This window comes from Mus caroli, chromosome 1 (assembly GCF_900094665.2).
Source record: "Mus caroli chromosome 1, CAROLI_EIJ_v1.1, whole genome shotgun sequence".
Classification (NCBI taxonomy): domain Eukaryota; kingdom Metazoa; phylum Chordata; class Mammalia; order Rodentia; family Muridae; genus Mus; species Mus caroli.
Window position 1 is genome coordinate 155832315 of NC_034570.1, and position 16737 is coordinate 155849051.

Below are 16737 nucleotides of genomic sequence, written 5' to 3' on the forward strand. Positions count from 1 at the left end.
TTACACAATGGAGTACTACTCAGCTATTAAAAAGAATGAATTTATGAAATTCCTAGGCAAATGGATGGACCTGGAGGGCATCATCCTGAGTGAGGTAACTCAATCACAAAAGAACTCACGTGATATGTACTCACTGATAAGTGGATACTAGCCCAGAAACTTAGAATATCCAAGATACAAGATACAATTTGCAAAACACATGAAATGCAAGAAGAATGAAGACCAAAGTGTGGACACTTTGCCCCTTCTTAGAATTGGGAACAAAACACCATGGAAGGAGTTACAGAGACAAAGATTGGAGTTGAGAAGAAAGGATGGACCATCTAGAGAATGCCTAATCCAGGGATCCATCCCATAATCAGCCTCCAAACGCTGACACCATTGCATACAGTAGTAAGATTTTTCTGAAAGGACCCTGATATAGCTGTCTCTTGTGAGGGTATGCCGGGGCCTAGCAAACACAGAAGTGGATGCTCACAGTCAGCTATTGGATGGATCACAGGGCCCCCAATGGAAGAGCTAGAGAAAGTACCCTCGGAGCTAAAGGGGTCTGCAACCCTATAGGTGGAACAACAATGTGAACTACCCAGTACCTATAGGTGGAACAACAATATGAACTACCCAGTACCCCCTGGAGCTCGTGTGTCTAGCTGCATATGTATCAGAAGATGGCCTAGTCAGCCATCAGTGGAAAGAAAGGCTCATTGGTCTTGCAAACTTTATATGCCTCAGTACAGGGTAATTCCAAGGCCAAGAAGTGGGAGTTGGGGGGTACGGGAGGGGGGGTTGGGAGGGTTTGGGGTACTTTTGGGGTAGCATTGGAAATGTAAATGAAGAAAATACCTAATTAAAAAAAAAGTTAAGAAAAAAAAAAAAAAGATGGATAGAGCCAAGTGGTAGTGGCTCATGCCTTTAGTCTCAGCACTTCAGAGGCAGAGACAAGAGTCTGAGGCCAGCCTAGTCTAAAGAGTAAGTTCCAGGACAGACAGGGCTACATAGAAACACCTTGTCTTGAAAACAATCCAAAAATAAAGAAAATAAAAGACGGAGGTAAAGATACTAAGTTTTCACCCACTTTTACCATTGCTGTTTTGCAAACTGTCTACTGATAAATTCTCCAGGTTTTTATAATACTGGAAAAACTGTCACATTTACTTTTGCATATGTATATGTGTGCATACATGTCTGCATGTGTGTGTGTGCACATGCATGCACATGACTGAGTATAGATGAAGCCAGAGGTTGATGTCAGAGGTCTTCCTCAATGGCTCTATACCCTGTTACTGGACACAGAGTCTCTCACTAACCCGGAAGCTCATCATTTCAGTTAGGTGGCTGACTAATGAGCTCCAGCGATCTACCTATTGGATCACAGATGCACACTGCCAGGCTCAGGTTTACATGGGCACTACAGTTTAGAATTCGGGTCGTTACACTTTGCACAAGTACTTTACAAATTGAGTCATCTAATTACCACCTAGAAATATATTTAAATGTACAACTGAAACAGAAGTTTCTCTACTTCATTAAATTTAAATTAAAAATTTTGTGATTAAAATTTTAGCATAACTGAATCATAACATTTTTCACATCACTTGTATAAAACTTGGATTCTTACATCTTTACAGTCTTCTTTTGTGCAGCTGGTTTTGATGCGTGTGTCAAACCACCTAACAGTTCCATCTTCACCACAGGACAGAAAGGTGTAAGGGTCGTTTGGTACAGTCATAATCTGAAGATGAAACAAAAGTACAAGAAACACTACTGCACAATGAAACAGGTAACTTTGAAACACACTGCTACTGTTTCATACATCCATGAAAACTATCTGCATAAGTAACTATCTATGACTTACCAAAAGTGATTTCAAACAGAATATGAGACACAATAGCCTTTTAAAATGATTAGTTACTTTGAAATTATATTAATATAACTTCATGTAAAAATTTCCAAACTTTGTAACTGTGTTTAAATTAAAGATAATGAAGTGGAAAGATTATGCGGACTTATCCAGTGGACCTAAAATAATTATAGGAGTCTCTAAGAATCAAAGAGGGAGGCAAGATTGTATCTTTCAGAAAAGACTACACGATAATGGAAAAAGTCCAAAAGAAAAAGAATGCTTTGAAGACTGTTGACTTAAAAGATGAAGTAAGGAACCCTGATATAAAACAAATGTAAAGGTTACAGAGGTGGCAAAGGTGAAGGCAGGAGGCTTGCAGACCCATTAACACTTGGATTGGAGCCCAGCAAGACTCATGTTAGATTCCTGACTTCCAGAATTATTAGACAATAAACTTGTGTTGTTTAAAGCTACATGTATAGATATACTGTATTGGTTTCTCTAAAACTTAAGTATTGATATTTCTTTGCTATTACTGAACAAGTTTACAATCAACACAAAATAGTAAGGCATAGAAAGGCAATTATAAAAGGCACATTAATACCAATGAATGGAATACATGGTGCGTGGAAGCTGTGACTTTTGACTCATTTCACATTTGTGAGAAATGGGATTACTGTATCCCATTAGCGAGTTAGCAGTGTTGAATTACTTACTTATTAAGTCATTTTATCAGTAAATGTATTTGCAATTTGTTGCTGACTCAGGTCTAATGACTTTATTAAATAAAAAGGTCATTTTTTTACTTTGTATACTACTGTCTACAAACCAATTTTTTTAAAGATTTATTTATTTATTTATTATTGTATACAGTGTTCTGCCTGCATGTATGCCTGCAGGCTAGAAAAGGGCACCAGATCTCATTAGAGATGGCTGTGAGCCACCACATCGCTTCTGGGATTCAGGACCTCTGGAAAAGCGGTCAGTGTTCTTAACCTTGGAGCCATCTCTCCAGCCCACAAACCAAATTCTTCGGAGCACATCTTTCCTAAAGTGTTATTCATACAACTTATTTAACTCCTTTAATTGGTTCATTAGTTTGGAAAAACAAGTTTCACTCATGCAATTACAATATGAATCATTAAAACATTTCTAACGGATGACCTTTGACACAGACTAGGAGGTCAAAGCAAATCAGGAAATGTGTCAGTCTGGCTGTTGACATAGAGATTTAGTGGCATCACACACTATAAAATCAGTCCCAGGAAATCAAGAAACAAACAGAAACAATAACAAAATTAGGGAAGAAGGGAAAACACACTCTTGTTTGCTTTTATGTGCACTTGGGTTTTGGCTGCATATATGTTTGTATGGGGGTGTCAGAGTCCCTAGAACTGGAGTTGCAGACAGCTAAGAACTGCCACCTGGGTGCTGGCAGTTGAACCTGGGTCCTCTGGAAGAGCAACGAGGGCTCTTAAGCACTGAGTCATTTCTCCAGCCCCAAACACACTCTCTAGAATCAGTATATTATTGGAATTTTAAAAAGTTCAAGCTATCCAGGCATGGTGGCACATACCTTTAATCTCAACACTTGGGAGGTAAAAGAAGACATATCTTGAGTTCCAGGTCAGCCTAGCATACATAATGAGCTTTAGTCCAGCTGGGGCTGCACAGTGAGTGAGGAGAGAAACTCAAGCCTGGGGTTCTGGCCTCTGCCTATAATCCCTGTACACAAGAGACAGAGGCAAGAGGACCAGGAACTCAAGGTCAGCTGCAGCTACACAGCAAGCTTAAAACCATGAGAACTACAGGAAACTCTGACTCAAAAAGCCAATTAACATATCTGGGTTAGGGGAGTGGGTAGGACAGGGATGGGGACAGAGTTTGGGGAGGCCAGGGGTGGTGGTATACACCTTTAATGCTAGCACTTGGGAGGAAGAGGCAGATGAATTTATGTGACTTCAGGACCAGGATGATCTACAAAGCAAGTTTCAGGCCAGTAAGGGCTACAAAGTGATACCCTGTCTCAAAACAAAACAAAAAAAATTTAAATTTGTGTTACAACAACAAAAAATAAACTTACTTGGTAAGGATAACAGGAATGAATCCCTATAAGGCAGTATATTTCAGAGAACAAAACCTACTACAAACCCATGCAACAAAGTAAAACTAGCGTATTTAAAAGCTGGCACCTGCCACAATAAAACCCATGATTTTGATATGCTAATGTAAAGTTAATTTTAAAATATATAAATACAAAAGGGTGGAAAAGCTAGAATCTGACTAAGACATGGTTTTTAATTGCAAATTTCTTACAACACTAATACTAGAATTTTAATTTTGTAAGTTTATCCACAAAATCTACCATGATAAACTTTCAGAAATGCTCAGGTGCAATGCTCAAGTACAATCTACCAATGATTGCTATACCTAAAAATGTAGGTGCACGTGTAAACAAATGCATAGACATATCTACACACTTACACAAAAGCATGCATTTACACATATAGTCACAACCCTGTACCTCATAAGTAGTTCCATAATGGCACGTAAATTGGCACTGTCTGTTAGTTTCTGCATCTTGCTCAATGTTAGTATAAAATATGACTCCATCTCCAGAGCAAGACACAATCTGCTTATCATCTGTGCACGGCAAAAACTTTGCACTAAAAATATTTGCTCGATGCCCTGAACGGATGGTTGTCAAAACCTAAAATATACAAAAAAATGTAATTCATAGCATTAATTTATTTTCCTGGTGAGAAACATTCATGTTTAACATAATTATAAGCAGTAATATATTCTTAACAAAAGAGTACTACTTTTTTTCATTATCATCTGCAAAATTATAAAATTCCTTTTTATTTCTAATATTTCTTCTAAATATTTAAAATTAAAATACCTGAAAGGGCCCTAAGGTGTTACATATAGAATGTTATAATATTCAAAGATTTATTGAGATTCAAACCACAATTCATTTGGAAAACTTGTAATACAATTTAAATAATGTATGCTATTAGTTTTGTTGTGAATATTTACTCTTTGAAGTGCTCTCAAATATCAAAAAACAGCTGTAATTTGGATAGTGCTTTGCTTCACAAACAGTAAAACTTTAAATACTATTGTATGAGCCAACAAGGAGCAAAGTTATTGCTAGTTTGGGGCACAGTCTTGATACTGTATCCCAGACTAGTAACTTAAGATCCTTCTGCCTCTACCTTCAAAGTGTGAGGATTGTAGGTTTATGCCAGCAAAAAGTTATTTCCAATATGCTACAAATAAATAGCAGTAAGTAGGATTTACTCAAACACCTTTATGTTTTAGAAAAAAACCCACCATGTCTTTTTTTGTTCAAATAAAGTTATTGAGATATTATTTGAGCCGGGTGTGGTGGNGCATGCCTTTAATCCCAGCACTCGGAAGGCAGGGGCAGGCTGATTTCTGAGTTTGAGGTCAGCCTGGTCTACAAAGTGAGTTCCAGGACAGCCAGGGCTATACAGAGAAACCCTGTCTCAAAAAATAAAATAAAGAGAGAGAGAGACAGAGAGAGACAGAGACAGAGACAGAGACAGAGAGAGAGAGATTATTTGCCTATTGTCCACTTGGATAAAGCAAAGAGCATTTAACTCTTCTAGAGTCTAAAGCACACTGAAAACTTATATGTTAAATATTCCAACAGTGCATAGTTTTGCATACCTTTAACCCCAGCCCACAGGAGGCAGAGGCATGGTATCTCTGTGAGTCTGAGGCCAGCCTGGTCTAGTGAGTTCCAGAACAGCCAGAGCTACACAGTGAAACCCTGCCTCAAAAACCACCAACCGACCACACAAGAAAAAACCTTACATATCCCAAAGGAAACTGTAGTACCTACATGTGACAGTGTCTAAATTACATAATTAAGTTTAATGAAGATGATAGTCTAATATAAACGCACATCCTATGATTACAATTCCCTTTTTGCTAGCTTCTTTAACATTAAATTATACATATTTAACCACCTTACCTTTCTGCTGTATGGATTACTAATTACAAGTTTAGTGTCATCAGAGCCAGATAAAATATATTCTCCAGTGTCATTCCAACAGATTGTATTAACCTAAAAAAAGAAAAATAAACAGAAAAAAAAGCATAAACAGATTGGATATAAAAAGAAGTAAGCCGTCTTTCACTTACCAGTGTTACAAAATTTACAACACTAGTAAAACTACTATCAAGGAAGGAAAGTTTATAGGTTGAAACCAGACTTCAGTTCTCAATTCACATACAAAAGGCCTGAAATCACTGTTATATGCTAAGAGGCTCAAGAAACTACTGCAAAAATCAACAACTCTTCTTGGATCCTCCAGACAAACTACTACCACCAGGACACCAGGGCGTCCTGACTTGAGAGGAACGGAAACTCCTGTAAGGGAACAATCCCTAGGCAAGAAAACTTGAATTACAACATGCACTGATAAAGTAGACGATATATAAGAATAGGAGATCTAAAGCAGACAGGGTGATTCTTTATTTATTTTTATTTTTTAAAGATTTATTTATTATTATATATAAGTACACTGTAGCTGACTTCAGAAGAACCAGAAAAGGGAGTCAGATCTCATTATGGGTGGTTGTGAGCCACCATGTGGTTGCTGGGATTTGAACTCAGGACCTTTGGAAGAGCAGTCAGTGCTCTTACCCGCTGAGCCATCCTGCCAGCCCCAGGGTGATTCTTAAAAAGAACAGTAGAGTAATGCTAGAGATAAAAAACAAACTAACACAAGTGAAGATGGCTTTGATAGGCTCAATAGCATATTGATATAGTTGAAGAAATGACTTTAGGATATACAGAAACCTTTAAAACACAAAGGAAACAAAGTTTGGGGTATGGGAGAGGGGAAGCCACTAGAATATCCAAGGACTGTGATACAAACACAAAAGGTACATGATCCATGTTTAATGGAAAACACCAAAAGACTAACGTAAGAAAGAGTAGAAATATTTGAAATAATGACAGAATTGCCTTCAAAATAGTATCAGCAGGGCCTAGCAAACACAGAAGTGGATGCTCACAGTCAGCTATTGTATGGATCACAGGGCCCCCAATGGAGGAGCTAGAGAAAGTACCCAAAGAGCTAAAGGGGTCTGCAACCTTATAGGTGGAACAACAATATGAACTAACCAGTAACCCCCGGAGCTCTTGTCTCTAGCTGCATATGTAGCAGAAGATGGCCTAGTCGGCCATCATTGGGAAGAGAGGCCCATTGGTCTTGCAAACTTTAGATGCTTCAGTACAGGGGAACGCCAGGGCCAAGAAGTGGGAGTGGGTGAGTAGAGGAGCGGGGGTGGGGGTGGGGTGGTGGGGGAGGGTATGGGGGACTTTTGGGATAGCATTGTAAATGTAAATGAGGAAAATACTCAATTAAAAAAAAAGGAAAAAAAAAAGTACAGATTCAGGGTACTCAGAGGAAGCTGAGAAGAACAAATAACCAAAGAGCATCAAGTATTCAAAGAAAGTCCTGGAAAGAGGCCACAAAGGCTGGTTGCCTGATCAGATCCTCAGTGATGTGCAGGGGCTGAAGCGCTAAGGTCCCACATCTGATGACAATTTACTTTGGGCTATCTTTAGCTCCCTTTGTAGCTATCCCTTGCCCACACTTGTCTGACCTAACAACCTTGTGAATACAGGGGAAACCTGTGGTCTCCCTTCCCCCACCTGCTTGAACCTGCTTGCTCAAGGGTGGAGCTTCCTGCTCATTCATCCTGCCACGCCCACTGCTGAACCCTGTCGCTTTGCTGCTTGGAGGCACACACGTGTTCATCCTGCTACTGGATCCCGAGATTGTTTGGCGGGAAATCGGGTTCCCTCCCCCTTCCTTTATAACTGAGTGTCTGGAAATAGTAAAATTGAGCTTTGATCAGAATACTGTCTTAGCTACATTTCTTTCTCTCACCGCCTAGCCCCTCTTCTCTTCCAGGTTTCCAAAATGCCTTTCCAGGCTAGAACCCAGGCTGTGATCTGCTGGCCGGACACAACAGAAACCTTTTAGAATGTATTAACTGAGCTGGGGAGATGGCGCAGTGGTTAAGAGCACTGACTGTTCTTCCTAGAGATCCTGAGTTCAATTCCCAGCAACCACATGGTGGCTCACAACCTTCGGTAATGGGATCTGATGCCCTCTTCTGGTGTGTGTTAAGACAGCTACAGTGTATTTACATATAATAATAAATAAATCTTTTTAAAAATGTGTTAACTTAGCTTCCACCAACCCAAAGCTAACAATTATCAGGTAACACCTAAAACCTAGAGACGGCCTGAGACCGAGCTTTCCCCACTTTACTGTGCTCACCTGACCGCTGACATATTGTTCAAGTGTCTTCTGACTTATAATTGTCTTTTTTCTGCTACTATAAAGATTTCAGGAAACAGTTACTGCATTGACCATGGAATTCAGGGATGTCTAAATCTGTGTTCCTGGGCCACCATCATTCATATCTGGCTCCAGAATAAACTCTTGTTGGGTTTTGAGGTGAGAACTGTGTTTCTTACATAACAAATAAATGAGTATCTTTCAAGCTAAAGAAAACCAAAGATAAAGAAAACAATATGAAAGAAGCCAGAAGAAAATCCTTATCCATAGAGGATAAGATAATAATGTCATCTGACTTCTCAGAAATGCAAATAAGAAGTACAGAATGAAGTTAAAGTGCTGAGAGAACAAACATTCACAAGGAAATCTGTACTTGCCCTTTCAAAATTACACTAAATAAAGATGCTCTCCAACAAACAAAAATTGAGAACATTTGTCTCTAGGAAAATGGCCTTGCAAGAAATGTTTAAGAACTTCTTTAGAGAAAGGGAAAATTAACAGGTGAGAAAATTTGGATCCATATAGAGAAAATAATATGGCTAGAAAGAAAAACCAACATTAAGAACACTGGCTGCTCTTCTAGAAGACCAGGGTTGCCAGCACCTACTCTGATCCTCTCTCAATGACTTGTAACTGACTCCAGCTCTAAGAGGAGGCAATGCCTCTGACTTCCAAGGACAAACATATAGGCCACAGAGCAAGATCTAGGTTAACCAGGGCTACCTATCAAGCAAGGCCTTATCAAGCAGGGGCAGTGGTGGCACACAACTTTAATGCCAGCACTCAGGAGGCAGAGATAGAGGCAGGCAGATCAGGGCAGCCTGGTCTGCAGAGTAAGTTCCAGAACAGCCAAGGCTACATAGAAACCCTGTCTTGAAAAATCAAAAAACCCTGTTTTGTTTTGTTTTTTAAAAATTTAAAAAGGAACAAACAAAAATATACATCTACTATATGATTTATTTATTCTACTCCTAGTATCTATCAAGAAGAATAAAAAAACAGTATAACTTCCTAGTCTCCAGTAAGAAACAATGTCCATCAGCAGGTGAATAGTCAAATTACAGTATACCTATACAATGAACACTCAGCAATAACAAATAACTACTTGACATCCTCAACAATAATGAACCACAAAATAATTATTCTAAGTTAAGTCTAAACTTAGTAATTCTAAGTAATAAGTTAAACACCAAAATAATGCAGGGCCAGAGGTGCATAGCTCAGTAGTAGAGCACTTGGGCAGCAAGCACAGGGCTTTGAGCTTGATCCGTGGCATAGTGGGAAAGTGGTAGATGATTCTACTGATTAAAACTCTAGAAAATATGAATAACACTACAATTAACTGATAACCCACTATCACCAGGATCAGCCTAAAAATGAAAATAAATTTACCAAGGGACTGACTAGGGGTAATTACGGTAATGAGACATGAAAGGGTGAATTGCTCATTGCAGGTGGTTAATACGTATTAGCTGCGTTGATGGCTTCACCGAATATATACATACATTTAAATTCACCAAAGTGTACATTTTAACTAAGTACAGTTACCTATGGTCCCTGAAAGTGCCCAATATCATCTATAAAAGTGAAGTCAACTACATCAATAAGCCTTCTAAAATCTCCATCAAAATTGTAATGCAGATAAGTTAATTGACAAAATCAACTTAAAAACTGATTAGACATTCTTATCAGCTACACTAGATGCGAGGCTGCACATTTATAGCCTGTAATATTACTGAGTAACATAATAATGTCCAACCTAGAATTTTATGCCCACTCAAATAATGAATCAGGTTTGAAGGTAAATAAAAAAAAGAGGCCTGAAGTGGTGAGAAAGTTTACTTTCTTCTCCAAAATACCTGAGAACACAGTAAGACCTAAAAAAAAAAATTAAAGACCAGAAATATAGATAATACCAAATTTATTTGCAACTAACACTTGAAAATCTTTCTTTGGATGTGGTAAAAGGTTTGGACTTTGGCTCCTAAAGGGTATAAAACCTGGCATATAGCACACTCTTACCCTCTTCAGTGAACAATTAATTCCTAAGTAACCAACATGCTAAGAATTCCTGGATATTTATTCTCCTGGATATTTTATTCTTTTTAGTATCTTCCTGAAGAAAATCTCTGAAGAGGTGTCTCAGTCTAAATGTGTGAATAGGGATAGGGGTCAGTTTGTTGACTATGAATATGTATATTCATATATGCTATAATGACATAGTAAACAATGAAAAAAGCTAGCATAAAGACGGGGATTAAAGGTAGTATACTGTTCAATTAGGGAAAGCTTTCTGTTAAGTAATACTTCAAAGAGGAATAAATGAAAGTAAGTTTCACAGAACTGTGGAAGAGACTTCTGGTTATAAGATGTAAAATATATAAGATAGAAGCCAGGTATGGGGTGCATGCCTAAAATTGAGAAGCTGTGACAGATAACAGACTCAAGGATAGCTCAGCCTGCAGGGAGTTCCAGTTCAGAAGAATTCTCTGTCTCTGTCTCTCTCTGTCTCTCTCTCTCCCTCTCTCTCTCTCTCTCTCTCTCACACACACACACACACACACAGAATCTAAATGTAATTTTAGAAACTGTTTTGTTTTTGAGACAAGGTTTAGAAAATTATTTTAAAGAAGTAGACCAGTAAGCTAAGAAGACACAAACGAAGCAGGTCAATGAGGCAGAGGGAAAACAAAAACATAGTTTTAGCAGAAAAGTATTTCAATGGTGAGGAGAAATTCTAATGAGTTAAATTCCTAAGAAGCAAGCTTGGACTCTATAGAGATATGAGAGTCATAAATACCCTCATACAAGCAACTTCAGTAGAGTTATCAAAATGGAAGCCTTATGAGAAAATGCACGTGGCCTTCACACACCACAAAACCAAACCTTGCACACACTTTTCTAAATTAAAAAATGTGCTGGGGCACAGATGTGTGTATGTGAATATGTTCAAAACATACTGTATAAAATTCTCAAAGGGAAAAAACCTCCAAATATACTTGTGTTTTGTTATGTGTTTGTGTGTGTCTCAGGCTGGCCTTGAACACACTACATAGCTGAAGATGACCTTGAATTCTTGATCCTCTGGTCTTTTTCTCACATGTACTGGGATTACAAATACCCATCTAGCACACTTTACTGCTTTAATTCAAAACCTTTATTCTCAACACTCACTGACTCCCTTGTTTCTTTTCTTAACCTACCTCCTTTCCTTTCCTTTCCTTTCCTTTCCTTTCCTTTCCTTTCCTTTCCTTTCCTTTCCTTTCCTTTCCTTTCCTTTCCTTCTTCCTTCCTTCTTTCCTCTCTCTCTCTCTCTCTCTCTCTCTCTCTCTCTCTCTCTTTCTTTCCTCTCTCTTTCTTTCTTTCTTTCTTTCTTTCTTTCTTTCTTTCTTTCTTTCTTTCTTTCATGGGGGGTTAGGAAGGTGGGTGGGGGCAGGGTCTCACTGTATAGCCCTGGCTGGTCTAGAACTCACTATGTGAGTCAGGTTGGCCTTGAAATCAAGAGTATTACCTGCCTTGGCTTCCCACGTACAAGGATTAAAACTGTGTGTCATCATAACTTACCTATTTTCCCATTCTTAAAAGTCAGTTTAATCCATTCTAGGAAGATTAGGACATTTCATCAGAAATTTATTATAGACATTATTAAAGCCATTTATAGTTAAGAGTTAACCATTACTTACACAGCCATCATGCACATTTAAAGTTGCTTCAAGTTTTAATCTTTGGATAAATTCTCTTCTTCCTGTTTAAAAAGAATGAACAATAAGTCATACAATCTTCATTGAAATTAAGAGCATACGACCTGACACAATATGATTCAACATCTAATTTTAGCTCTATCATTTATAAAGTGAGTATTAGACAAACTAACCCTCTACAGTCTACTTCCTTATTAATTAACATAACTTACAAAAGACAACACAGCATCTGAACCCCAGTAAATTCTTGTTTCTCCATCTATTCACTTTACAAATAGTATTCCAGATAATGTTCTAGAAGCAAGAACTACAGGGCTCCCTTGGGCAATAAAAAAGACAATAAAAGGTGTATCTGTTATGAAGGCATTTAGCAGAAAAATAAAAAATAAAAGGGACGAAAGAGGGCTGGTGGGGATGTGTGTGAAGCTTTTAATTTTAAACAGGGTAGAAAATAGTAATAATAAGATGCACCAACTTTAAAATAAGGATTTATACACTTTTATTTATGTGCATAAGTGTTTTATCTGCAAGTATGTATGAACACTGTATACAAACTCAGGTTCTCTGCAAGAACAACAAGCGCTCTGACTGCTGAGCTATCACTTCAGCCATCAAGATTTTAAACAAATACATAGTAGAAAATGCATAAGAAAAACCAGCCTGAATGTCCATTAAGAGCAAGATAGTTTAAATGATGCAAAAACAGGGTTAAGTTCCGTTTTTGAAAAATGAGAAATGTCTCCACGAAATGAATCATCTTTACCAAAGATAGACCAGAAAGCATGCTTAGTCAGCAGCTGCAATGAAAGGTGAATTTATAACAAAGAGCCACAATTACCTGAATAACCAGGCTGCTAAGTTACCAAGATTATACTTAACTCTACATTCTGTCACAAAGGAGAAGCTTCTGTGTCACACCTTCTTGCCACTCAAGGAAAAGATCCTCAAGTTAATTTGTTTGACTTCTTCACTTTAGTTTCTCTTTTGTTTGGTTGGGGTTTTTTGTTTGTTTTCTTTTCAGACAGGGTTTTCCTGTGTGATGCTGGCTGTCCTGTCACTCATTCTGTAGACCAGGATAGCCTCAAACTCAGAAATCTACCTGTCTCTGCCTCCTGAGAACTGGGATTAAAGGTGTGTGCCACCACCATCCCTTCCTTCATATTTTTAAGTGTTATGATGACTAGGTATAGGATAAACATAAAGATTTTTTAAATTAATTATAGGTGTTACCTAGGAAGGATTTGTTCTGTGATTCCAATTATAGATACTAATGTATTCTGTATTAACATTCAGTAATTTTTAAGCTTATAAACATTAAATATTTTATGATCCTGAGAATATATATATTTGTATGTGTGTATATGTGTGTGTGTGTGTGTATATATATATATATATATATATATATATATATATATATAAAAGATTTAGAATGTGGCAAGGGAGTGACTATAGAATTCCATATATTTTAAAAATTATAATAGGTCATGAGGCCAAAATTAATACCTTAAAATGTCTTTTTTTCAGGAACAGAATGCTCAAGTTAAAGGATAAATTACATAAAGAACCACTTGAATAAAATAGTCTAAAAGTATTTGAGTACCAGATCCCTGCACTAGAGACAAAAAAAAAAGAAAGAGAGAGAGAGAGAGAGAGAAGGAAGCTTCACCTGTTTTATGCACTTTATTATTTCTGTGATGCCTTACGTATGTCTTTGTAGTGGTTCTTTTAAAATGCTGACTTCATTACTGTCCTTGTTTCTAAAAAAATAAAATCATCTTGCCAGGACACAATTTTTTTTTAAAGGTAGCTTAGTTTACCAAAATATATCAATGGGATAGTTCTTACAGCAATCACATTTGAAAATATAAATTTAGGCCAGGTGGTGGTGTCAGATGCTTTTACTCCCAGCAGGAAGGCAGAGGCAGGTGGAGCTCTGTGAGTTTAAAGCCAGCCTGGTCTAAGGAGCAAGTTCCAGAACAGCAAGGACTACACAGAAAAACCCTGTCTTAGAAAAGAAAGAGAAAGGAGGGAGGGAGGGGGGGAGGGGGAGAGAGAGAGAGAGAGAGAGAGAGAGAGAGAGAGAGAGAGAGAGAAAGAGAGAGAGAGAGACAGAGACAGAGACAGAGAGAGAAACTTAGAAAGCTTTTTAAATTGAGATGTAGTTTTTCCTAAAAATAAACTTTCATACCTATAGGATGTATATTTTAAAAGTATAAATGAATCTTGAATTAGTAAGTTTAAAGTGTAGCAGCCATCTAAAAACTGGTTCCTTAATGTTTTTCTAAATATTAAAGTATTTGATAAAACCATTTCTATGCAATATACATTGGTAAACAGAACATCCAGGTATGTAATTCGAAAGCCCTTGACTATAAAAAAATGATTTTTACCTTTTAAAACTTTGTGAAGCAAATACCAGAGACTGTGCAACAGGTATATTTCATGAATTGTGTAGGGAAAGTATCTTTTTCCTTCCTTTTGTTTGCTATGTCATATATAGTGTATTAAGTGATTCTATAAATATAAATGTTTTATTAAAATATAAGTGTCATGCTTATATAATTGATTTTAAAGATAAAAAAACTAAGAAATTCAGTATCTTATAAACCACATTGCTCTACTGTTTTCTTTTAAACTCCCTGTCCCACCCAACTCATGCATGCTAAGTAAGGGATTATCTACCACCAAGCTATATTCTATGCCTATAATTAGCCTTTGAATCTTATTTTCAGTTTTTTAAAAAATAAAAATGTAGGAGACAGAAAAAAAGTTTTTAAAATCATTTCCTTATTGCCAAAGATGGGTTTGGTAATCTATCTGAATTAAAGTAACAAAGTTGCTCAACTTAATAATGTGATAAAATTACAAGTAGTAAATGCTAAAATATTAGAAATAATTTTTTAAAATGTAAAGTCTGAACTTAAATGTCTAGGCATAGCCATTTTGATCTAAACAAAATGGTGGTAGGTCATAAAAACATAGAAAATAAAATGAGTTGTTCTGCAAGAGCCCTCACATAGGAAATATGTACCCAAAGGCTGGAAGCAGGGTATGTGATAATTCCTGAATAATACTTTTGTGTGAATCTGGACACAAACTGATGGTGTTGTCTAGATATCCCACAAAAATGTGCTTTCAGAAGCCAAAACTGACCAAAAAATAAGCTTCAAGTTTAAAAAACCTGAGTTATTTCATATTAAACTCTTTTAACCCTTTTGGAATGGGATGGCAGAGGGGTAAGATGTAGCTGCTAGAGTTTCATGGTAGCATGCTGGATCCACAAGGATTCGCCACAGGAAGAATCAGATTTTAATAAGGTTTGCAAGATTAGGTTTTGGTTGTTGCACCCAGAGATTGAGTTACCATTGTTTCTGAACTAAATTTGTGTTGCGTTTTCCTTCACACGGGCGGCTCATCTGGGTTCAAGAGAGAAAGGTATGGCAGCAAAGCTTGGGTTTACCAGATATGCACCACAAAGCCGTGGGGGGTTTGAAGCACAGGGCTGGTGTACTCATGACCCACCAGTGGGAACCTAGGGAGCTGGGTGGAAAGACTATGGAGTTCAGAGTTAGAATATCCATGAGATAAAAACAGGTCGGCCATTGCCCACCAGTGCATGGCTGGCCAGGCTGCCGGGGCAGAGGCACAAGCGTGGGCATGTGCCTGTTCTTATTTTTTAATATTTCCTGCAACAGGTGGCAAACCAACATGTTGGGTAAGAATCCATTAGAAATTTAAGATTATTAGCCTGAGAGAGGAGTCATGTGAGATGAGTCACATGCACTCAACTCAAACTCAGGAATTGAAACAAAGAAACTGCTGGCAGGTTCTGAGGTCTGCTGCTGTGGGGAATGCAGGCTACTCTGAGTCAGAGAGCTGTAAAATGGAAGTTGCCTAATTCTTAGGGCAGAGATTGACTGAACTGTGAATTTATAAAATTGGGATTATTTGCTTTTAGGATAGATTTATATACAGATTTTGTCCAAATCACATGGGGAATTTTGCCTGCGGTTCAGAACCAGGATAGGGAAAATTAGTCATTGACTTCAAGTAGAGATGGCAGTGAACAGGTATTAGTAAAATAAATGTCTGTGGCTCCAGACAGAGCCGAACAGATAAACAGTATAACAAGATGGCTGCTCTAGGCAGAGAGTTTAACAAGTAAAAACTAATTGCTTCCTATAGGCAGATATTAGTGAAAGTTTGAATTAATTGCTTTAAAGATGGTATTAAATTATATTGCTCTAATATGCCTTACAGGATACTCAAATCCTGTCTAACGAGAGCTCCAGAGGAATTCTAGGTTTAAAATCTGTTTTGACTAGCTGCCTGCTTATAAGTAGATACAGATAGAAATGTGAATCAACTATGTTAAGGTAGTATAAAGATCTATTGCTCTAATACGCCTCACAGGATACTCAAATTCTGTCTAACATGGGCTCCACGGGAATTCTGGGTTATTATTCTGCATGGCAAAATAGAAAAGGCCTAAGAATAGGCACATACAGTATTTTAGTTTACTTCATTTGTTTTGGATTGTTTTGATGTGTTGTTGAATTTTGTGGTTATGTGACTCCTCTGGGAGAGTGTGGGCCTGTGCACCAGAGGCTTTCCACGGAGATCCCTGGCCCGGCCTGGTGTGAGAGTTCCAGCAAAGCGAAGCAAGTGTAGACAGGGAGGGAAGTCTCTTCCTCTGCTGAGATTGGTTCCACCTCTGCCTCTGTTATGCCTTCCCAGTTACTCGGTTACTCTGCCACCCTGCACTGAGTCTCCTCACTTGTGGCGGAGCTTCAGGTGGTATTTCGAAGAGCACAGACCTCTTCCCTAGTGTTAGAGCTCTTAG

The 16737-nt window shown here is 37.8% G+C and overlaps 1 protein-coding gene across 3 annotated transcripts in view; it reads right to left on the bottom strand.

The window, feature by feature from the left end:
- Positions 1-16737, bottom strand: part of Dcaf6 (DDB1 and CUL4 associated factor 6) — a 117846-nt gene that overhangs the window by 80258 nt on the left and 20851 nt on the right. For all 3 annotated transcript variants that reach the window (XM_029478272.1, XM_021161442.2, XM_021161509.2), the window contains exons 2-5: positions 11877-11938; positions 5847-5939; positions 4368-4553; positions 1619-1732 (exon numbers count right to left, since the gene is read on the bottom strand). In XM_029478272.1, the coding sequence (XP_029334132.1) occupies positions 1619-1732; positions 4368-4553; positions 5847-5939; positions 11877-11938 (455 nt within the window). The remainder of the gene's footprint in view (positions 1-1618; positions 1733-4367; positions 4554-5846; positions 5940-11876; positions 11939-16737) is intronic.